This window comes from Pogoniulus pusillus, chromosome 3, assembly GCF_015220805.1.
Source record: "Pogoniulus pusillus isolate bPogPus1 chromosome 3, bPogPus1.pri, whole genome shotgun sequence".
Taxonomy (NCBI): domain Eukaryota; kingdom Metazoa; phylum Chordata; class Aves; order Piciformes; family Lybiidae; genus Pogoniulus; species Pogoniulus pusillus.
In genome coordinates, this window is record NC_087266.1 from 24,082,611 (window position 1) to 24,109,952 (window position 27,342).

The following is a 27,342-nucleotide window of genomic DNA, read 5'->3' on the forward strand; positions in this document are numbered from 1 at the left end:
ACGTAAATACAGAAGAAATACTATTTACTGTAAAGCCCACACTCACTTTCAGCTGTTTCTTTCAGTGCATTTCACATGAATCTTTATGAGAGGATTTAATGAACACATTCCTGATCTGTCCCATTTGCTTGTTCAGCCTTCTGCTACAGCGATCCTCATGTATTACAGCAATATAACTACAGAAACACAGAATCGTCGGGGTTGAAAAGGACCTCAAGGATCATTTAGTTCCAAATCCCCTGCCATGGGCAGAGACACCTTCCACTAGATCATGTTGCCCAGAGCCACATCCTGCCTGGACTTAAAAACATTCAGGGATAGGGCTTCCACCACCTCCCTGGGCAACCTGTTCCAGTGTCTCACCACCCTTACGGTGAAAAAAAACTTCTTCTTAACATCAAATCTAAATCTACCCTCCTTTAGCTTGGATCCATCCCCCCTAGTCCCATCACTACCCAACACCCTAAAAAGGTCCCTCACCAGCTTTCCTGTAGCCTCTCACCTTGTGGAAGGCCACAATAAGTTTTCCTCAGAGCCTTCTCTTCTCCACACCAGACAACCCCAACTCTCTCAGCCTTGTCTTGTAGGAGAAGAGCTCCAGCCCTCTGATCATCCTCCCGGCCCCTCTCTGGACACATTCCAGCATGTTCATATCTTTCTTTTAATAGGGGTTCCAGAACTGGACACAGTACTCTAAGTGGGGTCTCACAAGAGTGGTGTAGAGGGGGAGAATCACCTCTCGACCAGCTGATGACACTTCTCTTGATGCAGTCCAGGATGTAGTTGGCTTTCTGGGCTGCAAGGGCACCACTGGCAGCTCATATTGAGCTTCTCATCTACCAGTATCCCCAAGTCCTTTTCTTCAGGGCTGCTCTCAAGCCAGTCACTGCCCAGCCTACATCATTGCTTTGGATTGCCCTGACCCAAATGCAGGACCCTGCACTAGGTCTTGTTGAACATTCTAAGGTCAGCATGGGCCCACCTCTCCAGCCTGTCTAGGTCCCTCTGGACCATTTAGTAAAATACTAACTAAATTTAGTAAAACATCACATAAATTCCCACCTTCCAAGGTCTTCTGATCCCTCTGAAAAAATCAGGCATCCACATTGGAAGAACAACAGCTTCTCTTAATAATTTCTTGGCTTCTTCCAAGTCTGCTATGTCATCCCTGTGCAAGATGAAGAAACTGGAATAAGATACCCATACAACATTATTTTGCTATTTTTATACAAGAAAATAGAAAGCATTTCACTTAGTACTTAGCATGCCAGTATATGCCTCATTAGAGCATTCCTATAATCCTGTGACCTAAAATTGAATCCACTTTTGGAAGGTAGGGAAAAAAATATTTTCAACTCAAGTTACTACCCAGACCTGCTTAATTACAAACTGTTTTGGACAATGTGAACACCAAAGAGGTATCTTTAATGTTCTTTAGACTGTACTTTCATTTCAGCAGTACTACTGCACATAATAGCAGTTAGCAACAAAAGCTTAAACAGAATCAAATTCATAAACTGTTAAAAGCAAAACATCTTGTTTTGCTTATCTGCAGAAGATTGTGATGGCTGCCTGTCTTAAGAGTCAGATGAAGGATTTCTCTCCTTCTCCATGCTAGCAAAAGCACTTGAATTGAGAAAATCCTCCTACCAATGAATGCTTGGATTCCTTGATACAATGTCCCTTTCAAGAGCTTCGACTAAGTCTTTGTCGTAACCCGCTCCATCAAATTTTGGAATTTCCCCATCGCCAACTTCTTGGGGTGTTTTCTTTCCCTGGAAATGAAAGTCATACAGCCTCATAAGGACATTACACTTTCAACATATCCTTTATTAACAGTATGAAGCAGTGTTACCTGGATCATCTCTTTTGAAGCCACAAGAAGGTACCAAGCTTCAAGACTCAGGACCATGATGGCCAGCAAAGCCAAGACATCATAAAAAGTCTCCAAACACCTGTAGTTGCCTCTACAACAGCACCATACTTCCTTCATAAGGGCAGCTCACAGTGATAAATCCCTGTCAGAGCTCATTACATACCACACTGAGTGGGTTGGTTGGTTTGAAAGCAGCAAACCAGACACTCTTAACAGTGCTAGAGGTAAGTGACATACTTCCTGGTCAGCCAAAGGCTCAAAGCAGGCTTGCATCACAACTTAATGCTGTATTAACTTCTGGCTGAAGAAGCACCACGGCATCCAAAGCATATTTTGAAGATGCAACACCTGCCAGAGCTAAAAAAAACGGGACCACATTGTCACTGAAAATGAATGCAAAAGCTGTTTACACTCACTGTCTTTGATGGAGGAAACCCAAGAAGATTCTCTGCCTTGTGTAATGAAAGCCTTCTTGCCCAGTGATTTCTCCTTTCCTCAACTGTAAACTACTTCCCACCCCTCATTCACAGACCAGCTCCATAAACAGTTAAAATGCTTTTTAAAAAGGTCATATTTATTTAAGAGCTGCACCAAAACCCCTCCAGAAGCTCCACAGTTACCTAGGGACTTCTGAGGACTCTGGCAATGATTTCTGCAGCACGATAATGCTCATCCAGTGACCAAGCCATACCACTGCCTCTGCCCCTGCCCCCAGCGGCCCGGAGTTTCTGGTTAATACTTCCACAGCGCCCGTTAAGCTTATCGGGGTGAGGTAACATTTTCCCTTTGAAGCACCAGGGCTCCGCTCCTCCTCTCCCACTATTCTCCTCCCAGCCCAGCGGCAGTGTGCCTGAAAAGCAGCTGCGCTGGTTTAAGGAAGGAGACCGGGTAGGGAGCTACTTTTGGACTCTTAACTCAGCTTCTAAACACTATCAGCAGCAAGTTAAAGAATCCCAGCTGGCGGGACAGAAGCAGCCAGGCAAAGGCAGGCTGAGAGGCAGCTGGAGACACACAAATAACCTTTGCAGTGGAAAAAGGTAGCGATTGCACCCTCCCTACTTGCCTTTTGCTCGCAAGGCCTGTGAGGCAGCAGTTTTATCTTCCCACTACTTTTATTTGCTTCCAAGTGTTGCGTTGTTCAGTATTCCCAGGTCAGGTTGCCTTTTTTTTTTTTTCCCCAGTGGAAAACAAGCTGAAAGTTGTGTTTAGACAAAAAGCTGGTGTCAAAAATGTAATGGTCTGGCATAAAAGAGAAACAGAAAAAAAGCCCTGTAGAGTTGGGAAGGTTTCAGAAGGCAGAAAATGGAATCCAAATGTAACCATAAAAAACAAAGATGGAAAAAAAAACCAACAACAAAACAAACCTAAGGCAATGCAACGAAAGGTATTTACTGTCTCTGTTACACACTTCTGTTCCTCTGCAGTGAACTGGTTTTCCTAGCGGAATATTTTTTTCCACGTCTAAAAACCACATCGGATGTTTTGACGGTTTGCTTTCGGTTTGTTTTTTTTTCCTGGGTGAAAGAGAGTTAAGGCAGAAATTGAGAGGGCCGGGCGGCTGGTTGCAGGCTCTGCGGAGGGGGCTGAGGCCGCCGCTGAAGCTGCGCAGCGAGCCCGGCTGGCACTGCTGCGCGCAGCCCGCCGGCTGCAGCAGAGCGGCGCTGAACACGCGGCACGGGCAGCGCCGGCGACACCAGGCGCAGCTGCGAGCTGCTCAAAGCATTAAGAAACATACCGAGCAAAACGGGAAAGAAAGACCCAGCGGCAAGGCAGGCTGCGGCAGCCACGGGGCGGCGGTAGGGCCGCGCAGCAGCGCGGTGTCGAGCGGGAGGGGCCGCGCCCGGCCGCCTGCGCGCTGCATTCCGGACCGAGCCCCAGACCCTCGCCGCCGGGGCCCGCGGGGCTGATGCTTCCCGGGAGAAGCTCTTCCTCCGGCTCCCCGCGGCATGGCTCACCCGACAGAGAGCGAGGAAGGCAGCCGCAGACAGATGGGCTTTCGGCATCACCTTGGCTGTCATTTTTGAGACACTGAATGCTTCCAGTTTTAAAATTCTAGGATTAATCTAAGATGTACAGATTTCACATGTAATAATGTTACTTATGTTGGTGCCAAACTGGCCCAACATACAGCCCTCAGCCAGCAAGTGAGCAGCAACTAGAAACAAAAAGTCATTTTTAGAAGCGTCACCTGAATCCACACAGCAGGAGTAAGCTTCATTTTCCTTTCACAGCCTCATCTCTTGTAGAATTAACTTCCCCAAACAGCTTTAAATAAGGCTTCTCTCCATGAAGGTGTGCTAAAAGGCAGGTATACAGCTGAGTTCCTACCCTTGGCAATCTCATCACCTAACCTTCTCCTCAGACAACCAAGCTGTGACTTAAAAACACTTTCAAACTTTGCTGTGTGTCAGTCAGGAAGAGGTATCAGACCTGCACCACCCCACTGCAGCAAACCCCTCATTCTCACGTGTTGGTTTCTGCAGTTGTCTCACTGATGGTTCCACCATCCTGATGGACTTGGCAGTAGAGATGTTCTCTACTTTCTTATACCAAACCAAGCAAGTCTTCTCTCGGAACATAAGCTGAACACAACTAGCTGTTCACTTTGCCAAGCCAACTTTAAAAAATATTCTTTCTTCTAACATTAACATGCCTTTCTTGAGCATGCCTGTTAAAATGCATAAAAACATACTCATGTTGCTATCTTGCCAGGGCCTCCTAATAATGGTATGGGTATCTTTGCTAGTAACACCTCAACAAACTAAGCCTAGGCTTTAATTTATGTTAATTTCCACAGATGCATCACATTCCTGCCTTAATCTCAAACAGATCAATCACATAGATTAATCTTGGTGGTTCAGTAACCAGAACTAGTTAACTGAAACTGAAGACATCTTGCTTTCCTGCAGACTTTTCCCACTACACATGAACACCAAACAACTGTCAAATGCACTCTCTGCCCCTTGTTGCCAAAGCCAAGGGTGGCACCTGGCTGTGCCTCACTCCTGCAGCCTGTCCTCCCCATCACTGCCAGGAAAAGGTGATGTGCCAAATTAAAATTCACCATGATCCAGTTTCTGCTGATACAAAACTGCGAGGGGGTGGGGGAGTTGATGCACTGGACAGGCTGAAGAGCTGGGCCATGGCAAACTTCATGAAGTTCAGTAAGGACAAGTGCAGAGTCCTGCATCTGGGGAGGAATAACACCAGGCATTAGCACAGACTAGGAGTCATCCTGCTAGTAAACAGTTCCATGGATAAAGACCTTGGAGTCCTAGTGGACAGCAAGTTCTGCATGGGGCAGCAATATGCCCTTGTAGCCAAGAAGGCAAACAGCATTCCAGGGTGCGTTCAGAAAAGTGTGTCCAGCAGGTCTGAGGAGGTTCTCCACCCCCTACACTCTGTTCTGATAAAACCACACCTGGAATACTGTGTCCAGCTTTGGGCTCCCCAGTTCAAGAGAGACAAGGATCTGCTAGAGAGAGTCTAACAGAGAGCTATGAGGATGATTGTGGGACTTGAACATCTCTCCTATGAAAAAAGACTGAGAGAACTGTATCTGAGATCTAATAAACATCTATAAATATCCAAGGGCTGGGTGTCTAGATGAAGGTGCCAGTCTCTTTTTGGTGGTGCCTAGTGATAGGACAAGGAACAACAGGTACAAGCTAGGACACAGGAGGTTCCACCTCAACATCAGTAGACACTTTTTTATGGTAAACATGAGGGAGCACTGGCACAGGCTGTCCAGAGAGGTTGTGGAGTCTCCTTCTCTGGAGGCCTTCAAAGTCCACCTGGATGAGTCCCTGTGCAGCCCACTCTAGGCTACCCTGCTTTGACAGGTGGATTAGACTTGATCTCTGGAGGTTCCTTCCTACCCCTAACATTCTGTGATTCTGTGGTATGTCTTTCTTATAAGTCTTTCTTCTTCTAGAGGCTGGGAGTTCAGGAGTGAAGGAGAAATTTCTGTCTCCAAATACACGTTCTGCTGCTCTGCACCACTGAACACTACCCCACTCAACTGGATGAGTCTCACACAGAATCATCCATTACCTCCTGTACAACAGCCTCATTCTCCTCTTTTGGTGATGGTGCTTCCCAACTCAGTGTCATCGGCATGTTTAATTAGCATATGTGTCTTTGTTTGGTGCCAAGTTCATTGATTTAAATAGAAAACAAGAATCTGTCTTAAGTCTTTAGGAAATCCATAGATGATTTACCAGTTGACTGATGTGATTTCTTTCAGTACAACTTGTTAACAGTCACATGGAATAAAAGCAGATCCAAGAAGCTTTAATGGAAATCTCTGCTCCTAACCCTGCAATTTCACCTACCGGTTCTCTCAGCATTTTTTTTAGTTTAGATTATGCAGCCTTCTAGTCACAATGCATGGAGATCTATGCTTCCACCCAAATACAAGTACCTCATCTCACATCTGATGATGCACATCAGAAAAAAATCAAGGAAAAAAAACATTTTTAAAGTCTTCATTGATTTTAATACTCACTTCACTGATAGGGCAGCACAGCCTATGGCTATTTGATATCCTTTGCAATCTGTCCTATCCACATCCACAGACTATCTACATTGATCTAAAAAGTAAAGGTGCTTAGATTATACTATTATGTAATTTCTAAACCAAGTAGCATTCATGCTGTCTCTTTAAGCTGAACTATTGAACAGAAGGCAAAATCCTTGGGAATGATTTGGCAGAAGGTATCTTGAGAACAAGCTAATAATTTCCAGTGGAGCTAAAGAGGAAAAAGAACTTGAAAGCAGTATTTCAGAAAAAGCAACACATAAATATAAGGATTTAGTGGATAAACATCATCCAGTGGCTTGCAGTTCAAGATTATTTTATATAGCACTACAAAAGGTCATTTTACAGGCACAGTCAGGTTAAAACTCCTCATCCCAAGACATTTACTGTCAAAATGAAAAGATTCTATGGTCTGGGTGAGGAGAAACAGCGAAAGAAGGCATCTGACTCAAATGAGGCAAACACTTCTGAAGCATACATACTATACCTCTGTGTATCTTTATAGGATCATAGAATGGTTTGGGTTGGAAGGGGTGTTAAAGAGTATCACAAATAAATATGCATACTACATTGTGATATTATAGCCAAGTCATCATACAACCTACGACACTGCAAATAACATCTTGGGAAATGGATATGACATCCAAGTTCATTGCATGTTCTTAGTAATCCTAGTCAAGCATCCTAGAGCTAGCACATTTACTTGGAAAGAAGAGATAGCTGGGTACCGAGTGACATTTCTGGTTTGCCCCATTTTTTTATTATAAATGTGAATCATAGAATCACAGAATGTATCTGGTTGGAAGAGACCTCAAAGACCATCCAGTCCAAGCTTCAACCCACTAAACCACATCCCTAAGCACCTGGTCCACACACTGCTTAAACATCTCCAGGGATGGTGATTCCACCACTGCCTTGGCCAGACCATTCCAGTGTTTGATAACCCTCTCTGTGATGAAGTATTTCTTAATACCCAGCCTAAACCTCCCCTGGTACAACTTGTAACCATTTCCTCTAGTCTTGTTGCTTGCCACCAAGGAGAAGAGGCTGGCTCCCTCCTTGCTCCAACCTCCCTTCAGGTAGTCATAGAGAGCAATGAGGTCTCTTCTCCAGCCTCAACAACCCCAGCTCCCACACACACACCTCGGAGGTCATGCACTCCAGTCCCTTTACAAGAATTACTGAACCTCTCTGATTCAACATACAGGCCACAGAGGATAAGCTTCTTCTAGCCTGAAGTTCATAAACTGAAGACCAAACACTAGCTATCTAAGAAAGGCTAAAACTGCAAGGGAAGTTAAACCTATTTTCATGCCTGTGTGTAAAATATGGAAAGTTGCATTAACTTCTTTCACTTCCTACACCTGGGTACATCCTCTTTTATTCAAAATTTTCTTCAAGGGAAAATCACAGATCTCTCATGAAAAACATCACCACACAACAAGTGAGAATTTGTAACCTAGGGTGATTTTTGTGTGCATACCCCAGGCAGAGAAAGTCAAATAAGCACCATGTAGACAAAGGGGAAAATAAGAGTCCATCTTTTAAAGAGTGCACATATTTTCCTTCTGCCCCCTAGTGATCTATTTATTCAGATAAGAGTAGTGTTTAAAATGTGCCATGTTAAATGGAACACTGTCCCGACTCTTCCTCTGACAGCAGTCGTGTTAAGCTCATTACTCCCAGAGAAAAGTATTGTACAAGTCATGTTGTTGTGGTCTGCTTATCGTAAAGCCCTATAATGCTCATCACCGGAAAGCTTTGAGAGCAGAGTTCACTCTCATTAGCGCTAAGACTTTGAAGGCTGCCTTATACAAGCACGACTGGTGAACCTGTCACTCACCATGACTCCAATTCCTTGTATAGCTATCAGAGCTGTAAATAGTTTCACAGATCTTCACAAGGTTTTTATAGCTTGCAGGATGCATGCTTGTTATTTTTAATCTTACTGATCCAGCGGAGAGAGATTTCCAAAATGATTAAACTTGATCTGTGCAGTCACTTGGTGGCACTGCTGAAAATGTGCTTGGCCCTACCTATTGATGGTATTAGGGCTAGAACTGTTTAATACTTTCCCTGCACATCAGGAAAGCAATTCATGAAGGGAAAAACCTATCTTGAGTTCTTTCTGCGCTGTGAAGAAGCAAGCTCCAACAGAGAGGCCACCAAGCACTAACCAAATTCATTTAAAAGAAAACTGGACTAAGTATTCTTAGTTGTCTCTCAGAGATCTATATACACTGTGCTCCCATAGGAAGGGGCTTCTCATATCTCTGTCATGAAAGTAAAGCTACTTCAGTACACTTCTGACTTGTCTCACTTATAGCACAGACTCCTTGGGTTCCTGCCACTAATTCCATAGTTAAATTTAAAAATATAAGTGATTCAGAATTAGCAGTGTGCACAGACAGTTTTTCATCTGCAAATACAGTCCTGCCTTTGACATCACTACGTGATAGTGAATCATTGTTTTTATTTTTCTTTCATTTTAGCACTGCTTCTTTTCATAGGTCTTCAGAGGAAAGAATCTCCAATTTACTCTGTTTTGCTGTCATTATTTTAAAAACAAAACCTTCCCAAGAAAACACTACAATAAATAAAAAGCCCTTTTCATAAACTAAAGAAAATTGAAGTTGCTAAGAGTTTACTTTTATTACATCTCGCTGGCATAATTTTCACATGTATAACTTCAATTGATTTGGCACAGATTTATCTAGCATCAGTGCATTTACAGAACTGTTCTGGATGTCTTGGCACAACTGAAAGAGACAACAGCACTGTGGAACTCTATCCATAATGCACAGAAGTCTAGAACAGGACACTGGTCTCACTTTTGCACTTTTTACATGGAAATCTTTACAGCAGAATGAAATTGGACTCCTTTAAAAGAAAACATAACATTGGGAAGGAGAAGGGACTTTACACATATTTGACGCTTACATATTAGTTAAGTCTATAATCTGAGATGACGAACACCCCCCAGCAACAGACCACCATGCTTCCTCCCTATCAAAAAATCTTCTAAAATCAAAACAGAACAAACAAGAGAGAATTCTTCCTAATTTGGTGTCGTTACTACTATATATCCCCATGATACAGTAGGCTTTGTCCAGAAGGCAAGAGGAAAGCACCAGGTTTTTTTTCCACTGGATTATTATGCCTTTTTCTTATTAACTGTATGAAACAACTACAAATGCTTCCCTTTGCCACCTGTTGCATGGGAACTCCTTCTTTCCATAGTTTTTCCCACTTCTTACCTTGTCATCTCTTCCTCTAGCTCTAGATTCCCTTTCGCGGCTGGCTGCAGACTTCTCGCCCTTGGCTAGCACATGTGCTCTGCCCGCGGGCCCTCGCGGCTGCAGTCCCGGAGAGTCTTTCCTCAAAGGTTTTACTTCTCGGTTGGGTCGTTTTATCTGAGGTGGAGCCCTAACAACAAGCAACCACAACAAAAACATGCTAAAACCAGCAAACCAAAAAGAGCACTATTAAGGAGGAGTAGACACTAAGATTTAATGAATTCCCTTAGTGCGTAATTACTAAAGATGACAAGCTCTTAAGTCTTATCTCTTGGTATCTGCAACATAATTCCGGTTCTGTCTGATGCCTAAAGATAAGAAAACAACACAAAAGGAAAAAATGTTTCAAGAGTGGGGAAAAAAATTAGCAATACTATTGCATGAGTACTCCTCATCAATCTTGTAGCAAACCAGCACGCATGTAACAAAAGAGGAAACTCTTTAGTGTCTTTATGTCATAGTTGCCTTTGACTCCACACCAGGAGATTGTATCAGGCTACATTCATATGCACAGGTTCTACAACTACCTGAAGGGAGGATGTAGCCAGGTGAGGGTTGGTCTCTTCTCCCAGGCAACCAGCAATAAAAAAAGGGGACACAGTCTCAAGTTGTGCCAAGGGAAGTATAGGCTGGATGTTAGGAGGAAGTTCTTGCCAGAGAGAGTGATTGGCATTGGAATGGGCTGCCCAGGGAGGTGGTGGAGTCACCGTTCCTGGAGGTGTTCAAGAAAAGACTGGATGAGGCACTTAGTGCCATGGTCTAGTTGACTGGATAGGGCTGGGGGATAGGTTGGACTGGATGATCTTGGAGATCTCTTCCAACCTGGTTGATTCTATGATTCTATGATTCTCAACTGGATCACAATCCTAGTTAAACGAAAACAACAACAAACCACCAGTAACAACCACCACCACAAAAAAACCAAACCAAAACAAAACCGCCAAAACAAACAAACCCCCACAAGCTGGCCAATAGCTTTGACAGGCACCAAAACAAAGGAGGGAGAAATTTAAAACAATCCTCCTACCCTGCAGCTCCCTAATCTTGTGTGTATCACCCATGATGTCAGAGAACACAGCAGTGGCACAAGGAGAAAGAATCTGGTTTGAAGACCAGGTATCACAGGCATTTTGCTTTAGGGATTGGATTTGAAACATAGAACTAATGTATGACAGGAATGTCACCCAACTATTAAATTGTCTACTGATTCTTGTTCTGTGTAACTCAACCTTTGCGACCTCCAGCAGCAGTTTCCTGGAATATGGCTTAAACACACTTCTGTGTACAACTGCTACACTTTGTTTTGTATACATTTTCATCATACTTAGCAGCATAGAAGAGTGGCTAATTTTCTGTGCTTATTTGCACAATATTTCTATTTCATCATTAAAAAGTGAATGAACTATTGGGCCTTTACCTCTTAACAAAGATATAAGAATAAATACATCTTGCACTTCACATAACATCACCACAAAAAAATCAGATGATAATTCCTATCACTCACAAAAGTAATCAGTGTTAACATTATTTTATCCTTAGAATTTTTTTTTGGAAAGCAAAGATGCATCTGATTGATAACCATAAAGAACATAAAATTGCAAATATACTTGGCATTTCTTTCTGTTAACCAAGATCTCTCAGCTAACTTTATTCCTTTGCTTGTGCAAGCACATTAAAGTTCTTTGCTGTTACAATGCTAGAAACACATTGCCATGAAAAACATTTTTCTTGGTTTTAAATTGGATTTGTTGCTTCCAACAATCTGTGTCAAGTTCTATTAGGATGAAAAAAGGAGATTTCAGAAAATGCACAAGGACTAGCTAACTAAAGTTATCACCCTAAAGGTGATTACAGAAGGGCAACACCATAAATACCAGAACATGTTTAGTAATAAAACTAATCAGTGGATCAAACATAAGTTACATTATTTGAAGCTAGGAACAGACTTCTAACTGTGTGCTTTCAAGATCTCTCAGTTCCAGCTCCTTACTAACTTTGCAGTCATCAAATAATTCAACTGCTTAAATAAACTGAAACTGAAAAGTTTTCTCCCTGCACATGAGAATGGCAACTGTCACCAAAAGCCCACTTATCTCTCCAGTTCCTCTCATTCTAGGCATTTAAGATACATCACTACTAGAATAGAATAATAGAATCAACCAGGTTGGAAGAGACCTCCAACATCATCCAGTCTCACAGGATCACAGGCTCTATTGCTGGTTGTCTGGGAGAAGAGGCCAACTCCCACCCTGGCTACATCCTCCCTTCAGGTAGTAGTAGACAGCAAAGAGGTCACCCTTGAGCCTTGTCTTCTCCAGGCTAAACAACTCCAGCTCCCTCAGCCTCTCCTCATAGGGTTTGTGTTCCAGGCCTCTCACCAGCTTTGTCACCCTTCTCTGGACATGTTCCAGCACCTCAACATCTCTCTTGAATTGAGGAGCCCAGAACTGGACACAGGACTCAAGGTGTGGCCTGACCAGTGCTGAGTACAGGGGAAGAATAACCTCCCTTGTCCTACTGGCCACACTGTTCCTGATACAGGCCAGGATGCCATTGGCTCTCTTGGCCACCTGGGCACACTGCTGGCTCATCTTCAGCCTACTATCTACCAGTACCCCCAGTTCCCTTTCTGCCTGGCTGCTCTCCAGCCACTCTGCCCCCAGCCTGTAGCGTTGCTTGGAGTTGTTGTGGCCAAAGTGCAGAACCCTGCACTTGGCCTTGTTAAATCTCATCCCATTGGCCTCTGCCCATCCATCCAGCCTGTCTGGGTCCCTCTGCAGGGCTCTCCTACCTTCCAACAGATCAACACCTGCTCCTAGCTTGGTGTCATCTGCAAACTTACTGATGCTGGACTCAATCCCCTCGTCCAGATCATCAATAAAGATGTTGAACAGGATTTGGCCCAGCACTGATCCTTGCGGAACACTACCAGTGACTGGCAACCACTCTCTGGGCCCAGCCTTCCAGTCAGTTCTTGATCCATATCAGATTGAATATGTCCAAGCCACAAGCTTCCAGCTCTGGCAGGAGCTTCTTGTGGCAGATGGTGTCAAAGGCTTTGCTGAAGTCCAGGTAGACTATGTCCACAGCCTGCCCCACATTCACCAGGAGGGTAACCTGATCATAAAAAGAGATCAGGTTGGTGAGGCAGGACCTGCCCTTCCTAAACCCATGCTGCCTGGGCCTGATCTCTTGGCCATCCTGTAGGTACTTTGTGATGGCACTCAAGATGACCTGTTCCATGACCTTGCCTGGCACTGAGGTCAGGCTGACAGTCTGTAGTTTTCCAGTTCCCCCTTCCAACCCTTCTTGTGGATGGGCATCACATTGGTCACCTAAAGGAGTGACATTCTTTAGAGCTGCAGCAATAAATCTCAAATGCACTTTAATGACTTTTTTCCCCAATGACTTATATTTATGCTTTATTACAAATGATTAAGTGGTAAATGAAATGTGATTTTCATGTTACAAGTGCATTCAAAAAAGAATGTAACAGCAACCCAGCTTTATTCCACCCACTCTGCATAGCTTCTCATTACCTGTGTTCAGCTGGAACAGGAGGGGGCCAAACAGCAGGATCTCTGAAAGGCTCATCTTGACAGGACACAGGGATTTCTGCAGGTCTGTCCATTTTAAAACTCTCTAAAGTGCTGACAATGCTTTTAACTTGTTCATATTCTTCAACTAATTCTTGTCGGACCTTAAGAAATACATTATTGTTTAATTAAAGAAGGTATTAGGTAATTAAAAACTGTTACAATTCAAATGTAAACATTAAAAACCAAACAAAACCAGAAGGTACTTCAAAACATACACTACCCTCAAAAACTAGGATTCCCAAGCCATTCACCAACCCCAGATCTGTCAGGCTGACAGCAGATCTTTAACAGCCTAAATGATTGAATCTCTTGAGCTCATCTTTCTGTCTGTCAAAGTCACAACCTGATGTGACTTCTAGCACAGGGATCACTCCTCCATAACATGTGCTAATGCTCAGATTTACGTGTGCATGTTGACATGTTTGCACACACACACAAACTTCCACACTAGTAAGGATACTGCTGGCAGATCTTTAACGTATTTGCTACTATTCTGACATAAAAGAACTTCTCCCATTACAGTCTCCAAGGTTCTATTTGTAAAACTGGTGAGATCATTCCAATGCAATACTACAAAATTAACTTTTTGAGGGGCACATCATCCTACAGTCAAAGCATAAGCCAATTCTGTGGTGGATTGCAAAGATTAGAAGAGAAAATGGGAATTTCAGTTCTATGTGGCCTAAGTTCAAATGGTGAGTGAAATAAAACTGAGAGGAAATTAAATCACAAAAAGAAATCATGTTTCATAATTATGCAGCTGAATTCTATAGTCACTAGTCAGGGAACCAGAACTACTCTGTGATGATTTCAAGAGTATTTACCTGACATTTGTTCCTTTGGATTTTCTTCTATGAAGCCTAGGAAAACTAAAAGCTGTGTAAAAATGTCCTAAGTTTTAAGTGATGTGGTTTGTTGCAAGCTCAAGTATTGTATGCTAAGGTCACCATTTCTCAGTACACACCAGCAGCTCAAACCTGCATTGTTTGCTCAGGAGCAAAAGCTTTCAGTGCATTAGCTTAAGATGTGCACTTGGACTGCATCTTAACAGCCTTCCACCTATCACTCAGCTTTCCATCCTGCAGGATTAACCTCCACACTTACTCTAGTTTTTACCTGCTTGTGGCTCGTGACACCCACACATCTTCACTGAAGTGCTGGTGTACTAATTTATGCATTGCTACCCACAGCTGGAAATCAGTATGGGCACTCTGCAGCTAAGATTACCTTAGGCCGGTGTGAATCTTGCCTGTTACAGACTGCAGCTGGAGCTGCAGAGACTTCTTGGACCTTTCTACCCACTGGAAAGGCACACAGACGTGAACATCTCTCATGAAGAAACGCTACAGGGAGGATATTTACAGGCTGCCACCAGGCACATTACAGAATGAGGACACAACCAGCGTACACTGCAAGGCGTAATCAAAAAGATCTGACGTGGGCTTACAAGAAAGCCAAGGAAAGACACTGGGCCCCCAGCTGTGCTCATGTAATGTATTCATGGGGAAAAAAAGCTGGAAAAACTATTGCCTGGGGACGTTGCAAGCAGATTTCACTTTGTGGCAAACAGAGAAAGGCAACTCAGGACAGCATCAACAGATGTCAGTGATGTTGCCTGAGACCCAGACTCCTTGCTGTGCATATCCTGAGCAGACACTGGGTAATCAAGATGATCAGGAGAATGGAAGCCTGCACATCCAGGCTATCTGCTGAGGTTATAAATATAGAATTGAATCATAGAATGGCCTGGGATGGAAGGGACCTTAAGGATCCAACCTCGTACTAGACCAGGCCCCATCCGACTTGAATTTGTAAGCTTTCAGGATTGTAGCCTCCACAACTTCTCTGGGTTCCAGAGCTTCACCACCCTCATGGTGAAGAATATCTTCCTAATGTCTGTTCTACATCTAGCTTTCTCTAGTAATAGCTTATTCCTCGTCCTGTCACTACATGCCTTTGTAAAAAGTTCCTCTCTATCTATCATTTAGTCTCCCTTCAAATGCTGGAAGGCAACAGCAGATCAAGAGCTACACCATCACATCATGATTGCTCTTCCTAATGGTGGTTACTGGTGAAAAGATGGGGCCATCAGCCTGATATATTCCTGTGTGCTTGGAAAGGAACTAGAATGGATATATGCAGGGTACAGGTCTTGTTAGCACACGTTCAGAAACATGCATCTTTCCTTACCCACCCTGCTCTACATATTCAAATTAGCAGCAGCCACCCTGCTTTTGGTGGGGCGACTTCAAGACAGAAGACACTACCTGACATAGCCATTTTCTGAGTATGGTGTATAACAGATTGAATGACTGAATGGTCAACACTCAGTAACAAGCATACATCACATCTTTCTGGAATCTGCAGTTCTAAAATACTACCAGGTACACCCTACAGCAATGCTCTGCTCTGTATTATTTTCCAGGAATTTTCTCATCACAAGGGCAAAATAGGAGATTTCAGCATCACAGAGAAATTACTTTCTGGCTTAAGACTTAAATCTTGTTTAAGAATAAAAATATATGACTGCTGTCAGCAAGATACCAACAAGGACAGAGGCAAAATAAATGGTAAATCCCCAAGGCCCTGCACAGCTTTTGCAACACTGCATTGATTTTACCAGGAGCTCTACATGCGTCTGTACAAAAGAAGCCTTAGGTACAGGAAGAACTTGATCATCTCACAGGGCAAAGCAGCTTTCTTGTTTGTTCCAGATGAGGTAGCTGTATCTTTTCAAAGACATGGGACATCCAGCTCAGGCAGGATTCCTCTGGTAAAGACAGTTAGCGTTTGACATGCCCTCACCCCCTGCCACTTAGAATCATAGAATCATAGAATCAACCAGGTTGGAAGAGACCTCCAAAATCATCCAGTCCAACCTAGCACCCAGCCCTAGACAGTCACCTAGACCATGGCACTGAGTGCCTCATCCAGGCTTTTCTTGAACACCTCCAGGGATGGTGACTCCACCACCTCCCTGGGCAGCCCATTCCAATGCCAATCACTCTCTCTGCCAACAACTTCCTCCTAACATCCAGCCTAGACTTCCCCTGGCACAACTTGAGACTGTGTCCCCTTGTTCTGTTGCTGGTTGCCTGGGAGAAGAGACCAACCCCCACCTGGCTACAATGTCCCTTCAGGTAGTTGTAGACAGCAATGAGGTCACCCCTGAGCCTCCTCTTCTCTATTCTAAGCAACCCCAGCTCCCTCAGCCTCTCCTCATAGGGTTTGTGTTCCAGGCCCCTCACCAGCTTTGTCACCCTTCTCTGGACACTTTCCAGCACCTCAACATCTCTCTTGAATTAAGTGGCCCAGAACTGGACACAGTAGTCAAGGTGTGGCCTGACCAATGCTGAGTACAGGGGAAGAATAACCTCCCTTGTCCTACTGGCCACATTGTTCCTGATGCAGGCCAGGATGCCATTGGCTTTCTTGGCCACCTGGGCACACTGCTGGCTCATCTTCAGCCTACTATCTATCAGTACTCCCAGGTCCCCTTCCTCCTGGCTGCTTTCCAGCCACTCTGTCCCTAGCCTGTAGCGCTGTTTGGGTTTGTTGTGGCCAAAGTGCAGAACCCTGGCTGTGCTTTATTTGCTTTCTCTGCTTTCTCATCACACCATTAGCAAACACATCTCCCGGTGCAAGAACTTCTAGCTGAGTTACAAACGTGATTGATTACTAACTTAATTCCTTCAAACTATCACACATCCTTCCTTTCCAAAAATAAATCCAGCCAAAAAGCTCCTGCAATGCTCAAAGAAATGATACAGCATAAATCCTTCAGGGCACCACTCCACAAGACATGTCCACTTCCTACTCCAATGCTCTAGAGCACACAGAAAAGTTTCTGGAAAATGACTGGCTAGTACTGAGGGCCAGAGTGTTGTCATTCCACTTTCTGGACCAGCAAGAAGGATGGTATCTGAAAACTGAGAGAAAGTGAGCCTTTGATGGCTCGGAAGCTGAAACAGCCTGACAACTGCTGGCTATCTCTTATCCCAGACCTGAGCAGCCCAATCTCTTGAAACACACCTTTACTGGTTTATCAGTACCTGGCAAGCCAACCAAAGTAAAACCTTCAATATGCTCAAACAACAGGAGCACAAAGGAAAACCAGCTAATAAATGTCTGGAGGTCTTAAAGAAAACAAGACAGATGAAACTAGTGCAGAAACTGCCTGCTCCCTACAGCCACACTCTTGTTACACCAGACACTCCTACAAGCCACATAACTGCCTCCACAAAAGCAGCATCACAAGCACTGGGTGATGTTGGAAAGCCCAATGAAAAACCCTTCAGCCCAAGATGGGCCTATGGCTTTGTTTTAACATTCCAGCCTTAAGGATTTACAGTAATCAGAAAACACATCCTAGCACCTGAGTATAAAACACAGGAACCAAGAGCTGTGTTCACTCTTTCTCAGTGGTAGTTCCAAAAACCATTCCAGGGACTCCCACTGTATTTTACAACCTGGCAACTGTCCAGCTTATATTTGGTGTGCTAAAGCTTATACTTCTACACAACTTGCACTGAACAGGCTTCACACAGAGATTGTGAGGTCTCCTTCTCTGGAGACTCTCAAGACCCATCTAGACATGTTCCTGTGTGACCTGCACTAGATTATGGTCCTGATCTGGCAGATGGTTGAACTCAATGATCTCCAGAGGTCCCCTCTGACCACTAACATTCTGTGATCCTGTGAACTTCCCGTAGCAGTAAGTATGGGTATTTGTAACTTGGTAAATACAAATAATAGGAGAGGTTTTTTAATTTATATCATGCTGAAACAAAACAAGTTGCTATAAAAGTATTTTCCAAACCTGAAATCACCACCTGCAATTATTGTTAGTTATCCAACAAGCTCCATTTTTGAAAAAATGAAAATAAAGATTCCTTAAACCATACCCAGAACAGATATCCTGCAACACAGTTTGATCCCATGGAGTCAAAGTATAGCTCCTGTAAGCACAATTCTTCATGAGCTACCTGCAGAATATTCCTTAATTACTCATGAAGTGTTAATAAAACAGGCATGGAGTAAAACCAATGTAAGCACATATTGACTGAGATGCCTTTAAAATAAAAAACTAAAGTGAAAATCATCCTTTATTCTTTAAGCAAGAATGCAGTGCACTTAATCATCTGCTCCAGTGACCATGGTCAGTAAAGATACCTTGCAGGCTGCTCCCAGTGCTCTGGGAAGCATTAAACTCCTGCTTTAGCTCTGGCTGAGGCTCCTGTGCTCTCAGGTATTGTGCAACATAGAGCACAGGGTGGTAACATGCAGCAGGTTTAGTTCCACAGCCACTGGCCTTGTTGTAAACCAGGACTATCTCCCAGGGGCATGCTCTGCTGTCATCCTGCAGCTGCTGAACTGTCACTGGAGCAGCTACTTCCTACAAGCCAGCTGTCTAGTAAAAGGACTGCTAAAGCCAAGAAACTCTCTCAGAATAAACTGGGGGAATGTCAACACAAGAGAAGTTCACACCAGCAGTCATCAGGGTAAATCTACCTTTTATTGTTATTGTTAAAAGAGGGGGGTGAAAAAAGCTGGATTGCTTCTGATTTTGAATCTTTCCAGTTCCAGCCTGTATTTACACAGATGGAGACACATACATGTCTGAGGAACCTCAAAGCACAACAAAGCAGTAACTTTTTCTTTTTTCAAATGAGCTCAGTGGCCTAGGAGCAAGGATAAAAATGGAGCCACACTCAGCCACACAAGAGCAGCTGTCTTGGATGCAAAACAAATAAAGGTCTCAATAGCAGGTCACCTTTGATATCCCCAAGCCAATCTAGTTATCAGACAATCGATGGCAATGAATTTTCCAAAAGGTTAGAGGAATTCTTATGTTGTCACAATACTGCTTTGGTGGACCCTCCAGGATGTATCTTTTGACCTTTCAAAGTTCTGCAGCTTCTGCCAGGCTAATAACACAATCCCTCTCCCTGAGTCAGTGCTGATTTTCAACTTTCAGAAGCAGCACTGCATCAAGTGGAACTAAGCCAGTCAGTTGTTCCCAGTGGAGCAGATGATACATGTTCATGTTTCTCCTCTCATCAGGACCACACACAAGCAAATCAGGGTGCCCACTTGCAAAGTAGAAGTTGTCTGACTGTGCAACATGAAATCAAAACCAACAAATACCTGCACAAAATACAATTCTGCCCAAATCAACCTGTGTAAGTTTTAAAACAATGACACCTAAGCAAAGAGTGCTTGGGAGTCTGACTCAAAATTCCAGCCACTTCTAGTTGAGGATGCCCCTGCATACTGCAGAGGGGGTTGGACTAGATGACCTTTGGAGGTCCCTTCCAACCCAGACCATTCTATGATTCTGTGGTTCACCTCTGCTCTACATTGCTTAATAATTGCTGGAAAAATAGAAAAGGCAACAAAACAGATCCACCTAGCATGAGGTATTTATTCAGGATGGAGCACTCACTGCAGAGAAGTGACCAGATAGGGAGAACAATGGTTCATGTAACCAGCATGAGCCGGTCAGCTGCAGCATCATGGATGGAACTATTCTGTTGAGATGTTAGCTATATGAACATTCCTATTTTACAAGGGAACACGTACACAAACACTTGAACTGAGTTCATTACCTCAGAAGTACCAGTAGGACAAACACCTGGTTTGTGCACTGAACACAAACATACAGAAAAGAAGGGCATGCTTCATGCAGCCACATTCCCTCAGTGTTGGTGTCTCAGGAATCCTTCAGGAGGTTCAAGATTGTGAATGTGTATGCAGACAGCACATCTCAAAGAAATAGTTTAACAATCCTCTCCTTCAAGCACTAATATGTATGGACATTCATGCTGTGGACCTCTCCCAGCAATAAAAGCTCTCCCTACTCAGTCTGTCCTAGAGATAAACTCCACTTCTAAAAGCTGCCAGTGGTTTATCCCCTTCATATTCCTCAAAAGATGGAAAGACTGAAGAATGTAAACAAAGGGCTAGTTCCATAAGTCAGGAGACAGAATTTCAAGTAAAAATTAATTGCATTCTTTCCCTTAACCATGACCTAAGGGTTGCTTTGCTTCTTGTGCCTTTTGCAAGCAGTATACAGGTATAGGAATCTGTTGTATCTGCATTATTACTGGTACCAAGTGAGTTAGACCTCAGTTTTGCTAAACATACAGAATGTGTGGCATTACTCTTTCATGAGAATGAACTGAAAAGAGTATGTAAATATTATTTTAATATTGTGAACAAGCATTTCTTTGGCTGCAAAGTTTTGGTTTAATTTTTCTTTCAGAACAGGCTGTCAGCTGCTGAATGCGACTGACAGTTTGGATGTAGCTGTCGTTGGGGCTGGAAAGTAGTACTAACATCCAGATCATCAGACTCCCTCTTAGTCTGTCTGAAGGAGCGAGAAAGCATAACAATTATCTATCAAGGGTGGGTAGCAGGGCAGGTCTATCTCGGTAGATTACATCAAACCACTCAATTGAAGGTATGGAAAAGTTAGTGGTTCCAGGGCTGCATCATTTACTCTCAGAGCTATATCATTTTGTTCCCAGTGCCAGTCCCACAAATGAATGAGAAGGCAAAAAGCCAGAGGATAAGACACATATATTCGAGTTTTTTCAGTTACATTTCTTACTTCTTGGTGTTCGTCCCCGAGTTGAGACTGGCACCAGTAATGGCAAAGCATTATCCTGACAAAGCTCAGCTGCCACTGCTGCTTTGGGAAGTTTCAGAATTAACACGAGTGCACAGCATGACAGACATGACCCCACCTGCTGCTGATCTTTCTGGGGATGGTTCTCTATAAAGTATTTATAAGACACTGTCAGAGGCCTATCTGGTTAAAGTAAAGAGACTCATGGGTTTACCTAAAGGGAGTAATTTCTGAGAAGGTGCAAACTCTGCTAAAGAGCCAGCTGCTTTCCCCAGGAAATGATCCTGGAAACTGTTAATGGTCCTCATTTACTTGAAGTTTGTCTCCAATGTACATCACACATTCTACGGTGCATGGGCTTCTCTCTGCAGCAGTTCAGACAACACACAACACCACGAGACTTGAATTAACCTTCACAAGATAAGCCCTGTTAAAAGTTTAATGGAAGAGTCAATGTCTCTGGAGGAAACACAAAATTGCAATGCAGTGATGCAGTGATGCAGTGATGCAGCTGCAGAACAAGGAAAAAGCCTTGTGCTCTATCTTTATGTCAGCTAAAAGCTCAGCAGGAACTAAGGACACACATGGGGCATGAACACCTTGTGTCAGGCATGTCCTGAGGTGGGGAAGAGCTTGAACACAGATACCTGAATGTGGTATCTCCTACACAACTTTCCATGTGTTACATCGCCAGGAAAGCTAGGCAGTACCACTGCTGCTTGGACATGCTCATGCTTTACAGACAAGCTCTTAAAAAGCAGACAGACTTCTACAGTTCTATGATAAACATAGTACTGTCATTGAAAAATGACTGCTAACAGTGCTGTAGCTATCTATCATCACACAAAATACTCTGTCAGTGTCAGGTTGTTTCAAACATGAACCCCTCATCAAAGCACCTAACTCTTCTTGAAATCATCTCTCCAGCTACTTACTGAGGAGCTATGTTCTTATTTCCAAACAGAATATTTAAGCAACATGAGTTCTTTATTCTGGAATACACTTTTATATGGTTATCTTCCTTTTTTTTTTAACATGGAACACATTTTATACCATGAATAATGTGACCACAAAAAATGTAAGAAACATTTAAATACTGAAATTGCTAACTGAGGGTTCTTACATTTCACCTACGGATTACTTTTTGGCTCCAAGAGCAATCGAGTTCAACAGGGAGATGCCTGTGTGCAAGAATCAGACTGAGAGTATCAGAGTTTTAGAAACACTGGAGCATGACAGTTAACTGCAACTCAGACAACCATTCCAGTGATACTAACCCATCCCCTCACATCTTAGTTTACCAGACATTAGATGCTTAATAGAACAGCAAAAGAAGTATCACAGTATCACAGTATCACAGTATCACCAAGGTTGGAAGAGACCTCACAGATCATCAAGTCCAACCCTTTACCACAGTGCCCAAGGCTAGACCATGGCACCAAGTGCCACATCCAACCTTGCCTTGAACTGCCCCAGGGACGACGACTCCACCACCTCCCCGGGCAGCCCATTCCAGTGCCTAATGACTCTCTCAGAAAATATTTAAAAATAGATGTAAACTTAACTGCAATACACATCCTTTACATCTAAGAGGTTTGGGAAGTATAGCAGTTTTTTTCAAATATCAAGTAATAGAATAGAGGCAACCTTTTTTCACCCTACCTGTTGCCATTTGCCCTTAATTGCTGGATCTCTGATTGACTGGCAATGTCTTTGGATTTGCTGGATGACACCTTGGTAATATACCATAGAAGAGTCATAATTCCCCAGGAGTGCATATTCTCTTCCTTTTTTGGCATTATCGCAAATCTCTGCTAAGTTCATCTTCACTCAGAGATCTGAAAGAGAACAAAATCATCTGAAAAACAAAATTTACTTCTTGTAGAATAAAGACCCTTTAGTTTTGTGGTTTGTTTTTTTAAACTCATATCATAACTAAACCATGTCTCTCCACCTTCCATTTCCATCCAGCCCCTCTGCAGTACCCCTTTACTAGTCTAAGGTTTGAGATCAGGAATCGTAACATCACAGTTTCTTTGCTGCCTTTGGTCCCAATCCTGTTTGATAAATGCAAGAAAATTAAATATCCTGCCCACACAGAATATAACAAGTCAAACTTTAATCTGTAGATTACCACAACCCATGAATCACAAATGATACAAGGAATTAAACTGCTCTTTACATTGCTGTATTACATATGTGCCTAAATGTGCCAACCAGCATCATGGAAGTCCGCACTTATCATATTCTCACAAGGGTGAGGGCTCTTAAAAGTGCTATGCTTGAATGATAGCTCTACAAAACAAAGTTGAGAACCTCATCCAATTCAAATATTGTTTTCAAAGTTCTCCCACACTGACATGCCAATTTTTGTCATTAGGATTTAGGGCAGAGTTAGCACTCCAAATTTAAGATTTCTTAGAAGAGTGTCTCCCAAAGTACGACCTTCCCCTAGCCCTCAAAAGAACTTAATTCTTACAGAGGTTACTGATTTTTTATACAAGTAATAAATTGCAGCATGACTTAGGCAAATCCATGGTCCAGATTTTCCCAGTAATCATTGAAGAAAGCAATATTAAAGCACACATTCAAAAGCAAGCTATGTTGTACCAGCCAGGTTTGTATTTCAGGTTCAAGACTGAAGCAGAGCTTGTCCCTTTTATTTGAATTCCATATGACCCAGAGTCTAGGTCCTTATCACAAAAAAAGAGCATCTGTTTCTTTCCCTTGTCCTCTGACTCAGGATAGGTGAGGAAATAAAAAAAGGAGGCTCAGGGGTGATCTTATTACTGTCTACAACTACCTGAAAGGGCATTGTAGCCAGGTGGGGGGTGGCCTCTTCTCCCAGGTAACCAGCAATAGAACAAGGGGACACAGTCTCAAGTTGTGCCAGGGTAGGTAGAGGCTGGATGTTAGGAAGAAGTTCTTCACAGAGAGAGTGATTTCCCATTGGAATGGGCTGCCCAGGGAGGTGGTGGAGGCACCGTCCCTGGGGGTCTTCAAGAAAAGACTGGATGAGGCACTTAGTGCCATGGTCTAGTTGATTGGTTAGGGCAGGGTGATAGGTTGGACTGGATGATCTTGGAGGTCTCTTCCAACCTGGTTGATTCTATGATTCTATGATTGCACTGACCAAGGGAGAAAAGACCAGCTCAGTAAGGTCAATCACTAGCTGCACTGAAGGTCTGGCAACACCAAGATGGTGAAGAAACCAGGAAGGAGTGATATAGCCAGACCAGGAGAGAGAGCAGGGTGCAATGCCCGATGCAGCACACAGTTCAGGTTGCACAGCTGAAGGCAGCCTGCGGTATGGGGATGCACACAGCAGAAGCAGGTGGTAGCAGAGAGAAACCAGAACAGTGAGAAACATCCTTTTACAGCCTAGTAAGTTTTATAAAAATGTTAATAGTTTTTATAGAACAGAACAGACAAGATCAAAATGGCATTAAGGAGGATGTATCTTATGCCTTTATTTTCTCTGGTGCTTAGTAATACTCAAACCTCTGACAGTTAGTTAAACATATATCCACATGACCTTCATTCTGCCCTGCTTGAATGCTGCCTATAGCAAACACGTGCTCTGCCTCTCAACAGTGCCAAACTGATAGCTCTTACTGCTGCCTGCAGCTGCACACCAGGTCTGCTCCATCACCTCTTCACTCCTTCTCCCTGCAACTAAGGCACAGAAACCTGCTACCTTCACTTAAACGCTCAGGCCACATAGCTTGCATGTGGCTGAAGACTTTTTATGGAGCGGGAACACAGCTGACTCACAGCTGGCACTCTACTGAGTGCAGAAAGACACATAAGGGGCTCATTTCAGCTTGCAGATCATTCCCATGGGCTGTTAGAAACTTCTGGGCAGGAGCAGAACTAAGGTGGAAAGGGCAATGACCCTAATTTTCTCTCTTGATGCTGAGGGAGGGCAGAATAAATCTGCCCTACGTGTGGCAATTGAGCTCTGTGGCAACTAGGACGATTTAAATCTAAAGCACAGATGATAACTGATGGGGGAAAGTGATTTCTCTTGTATTGCACTGGAAATGGATAAAAAGATAGGAACTGAATATAGGTTACAAATCATTCAGATCTGATGACTCAACTTGTAAATGAACACAACCTGGGGCCAAATCCATTGCCCGGCCTTCAAACACATCCAAGTTAGCACCTGATACATATAACCAGCTTGTCCACACACAGGAAACAGTCCTCAAATCTATGTAGCAAAAAGAGTTTAAAAAAATTATAATTTATTAAAAAACAGTAACTGCTGCATTCAAACCTTAGAAATGCATTCAGCAGAACAGAGTACTTTAGCAATCTCTTCTATCTGTTTATAGCTAGCTATAGTTTGTAGATGTTTGTAGCTGGTTCCCACCCTGCAGGAGTGTGTTAAATTCCCTTTTGCCTTAAGAATGCTGACACTCACATCCAGCACCCTTTAAGTGCAGAAGAGTGCCCTGTTCATCAGTGAAGACGACCTCCTCATCTCCAGTGACAGCTGGGACAACCCATGAGCAGAAGGCAAGGCACAGCAAACAAATACTTCAGAGAAGTGGTTAGTGCGGTGAGTTGGGAAGTGGGAGACAGGAAAACTTACATGGTCTTAGAACTGCATGGGGAAACCAAATGAGAGCCTCCCCTTTCCCCCAGCAACCGAGAGTTTGGGAGCTTTCAACCTCTTGTTGGTGACACTGAAGCTTAGCTTGATGTCCACTGTGTCACACTGTAGAGTTTCTAAACAGCAACAGACACTGAAACTTGGAACACACAGGGAGGTTGTTGGGTGCACACATATGCACCTAATGTGCAGTAGATGCCTCCAGAGGTTCAGGTAGTTCAATTTTTATTTATCAGCTACCCTGGACACCAAAGCAGGTAATATAGCTTGAGAAGGCTGTATTCACACACCTGAACCATGTTGGAAATTGAAGTCATAGACTTCAGTCCTAAATCAGTGCTCCCTTGACACTCAGCAAGTCCTCAAAGATCCCATTGTAAAAAGAGTGGCATCTCTTCTAAAGTAAAGGAAAAAAATATTTCAACAAACTACACACCTTTTATGCACATCTGTGATGGCAACATTAGTTCAGAAGTGCTAAAGCAAACAGGCCCAAAATTAAGGAAAAATATTTCAAGAAGGGAATTCCTTCCTGGATTGTTTTCTGGACAACTCCATTCTTTAGCACCAGGGCTCGGGAGGAAGAAGTAGGTAGAACTAGGTGGGAGCTAGTTACTGTTTTATTAGTGTTCTTTTTTATTATCTAGTCTACATTATATTCTAGAGTACATACCACACTGCAAACACCCAAGGAACCAGAAATACAAAAGCTATAAATAGTGCTTTTGTTGTTTGGGGTTTTGTTTGTTTTTCCTACCATATCCCAGCCACATCTTTTAAGTAAAGGACTTGATCATCTGTGAGGTCTCTTCCAACCTTGGGGATACTGTAAATACACAGCCAGGGACAACTATTGTCAGGTACACTTAGAACAACTTACACTTTACTGGTGACACCAGTTTTTCATTCTAGCATTGCATGGTTCTTTCCTGCACTAGACCATAACAGCTCCATGGCACATCAAGATACCCTTCGAGATTGCTTAGTTCATGGATCATTGACAAGAAGAAGCACTACAGACATTCATGTCAGCATAGCTGCCACACACGGGGTCTTAAGCCCACTTGTTAAAAACCCTGCAGCAGCTAGGCTAAAAGGTCACAGGGGATATTAATCTCCATTCTTTGAAGCAAAAGCTGAGCTGATCCCTATCTGAGGTCAGAAAAGGATTTTTTCTCCCAGAACTAAAGCAAGGCACGATTGAGGAAGATCCAAAAGAGTCTCTATTTTAACATTAAAGCATTATACATACACACAGACATAGCCACAGGCAGATACAGTGGATGGTGGGTAAAGGGCAGACAGCTTGTTTAGCACACTATTGCAAACTTGTGTGCAACACCAGTGGCAATGCTGGACAACTGCCCCCCTTCTGCTTATCTCCCACTTAACCTCAGCATAGTGCCACCAAAGGCAACAAACAGCTTCCCTTATAGATGGGGTCTGGGGCAGAGGTTTTCCTAGTGCTTAGTACTGAACATTCAGCTCTGCAAGTGCCAAAATGAAAGGCATCTCTGTTATCTTTACATGTGTCTTTTGTGCCTATGTGTTCTGATAGTCAGTTACACAACTGTGTTGCATTTTATCCACTGGATCTTGACTCTTGCACAGAAAGTGTGACAGTCACTACATCAGTGGCTACTTATTTCTTGCTTTACTTTCATTGTTTCAATAGTCACATCAAGCCTACTGTCTACTAATCAGACTTTTCTCCAAACCAGTTGTTAGTTCCTCACTGATAGAACTATATGTGGTTTTTTAATGGACATGTGCCTTTCCC

At 43.3% G+C, this 27,342-nt stretch overlaps 1 protein-coding gene across 2 annotated transcripts in view; it reads right to left on the reverse strand.

Annotated features, from left to right (window-relative positions):
- Positions 1–27,342, reverse strand: part of KATNAL1 (katanin catalytic subunit A1 like 1) — a 48,376-nt gene that overhangs the window by 15,597 nt on the left and 5,437 nt on the right. For both annotated transcript variants that reach the window (XM_064172647.1, XM_064172656.1), the window contains exons 2-6: positions 22,604–22,779; positions 13,252–13,412; positions 9,674–9,842; positions 1,651–1,775; positions 1,063–1,168 (exon numbers count right to left, since the gene is read on the reverse strand). In XM_064172647.1, coding sequence (XP_064028717.1) covers positions 1,063–1,168; positions 1,651–1,775; positions 9,674–9,842; positions 13,252–13,412; positions 22,604–22,765 — 723 coding nt within the window. In that variant the 5' untranslated portion in view covers positions 22,766–22,779. The remainder of the gene's footprint in view (positions 1–1,062; positions 1,169–1,650; positions 1,776–9,673; positions 9,843–13,251; positions 13,413–22,603; positions 22,780–27,342) is intronic.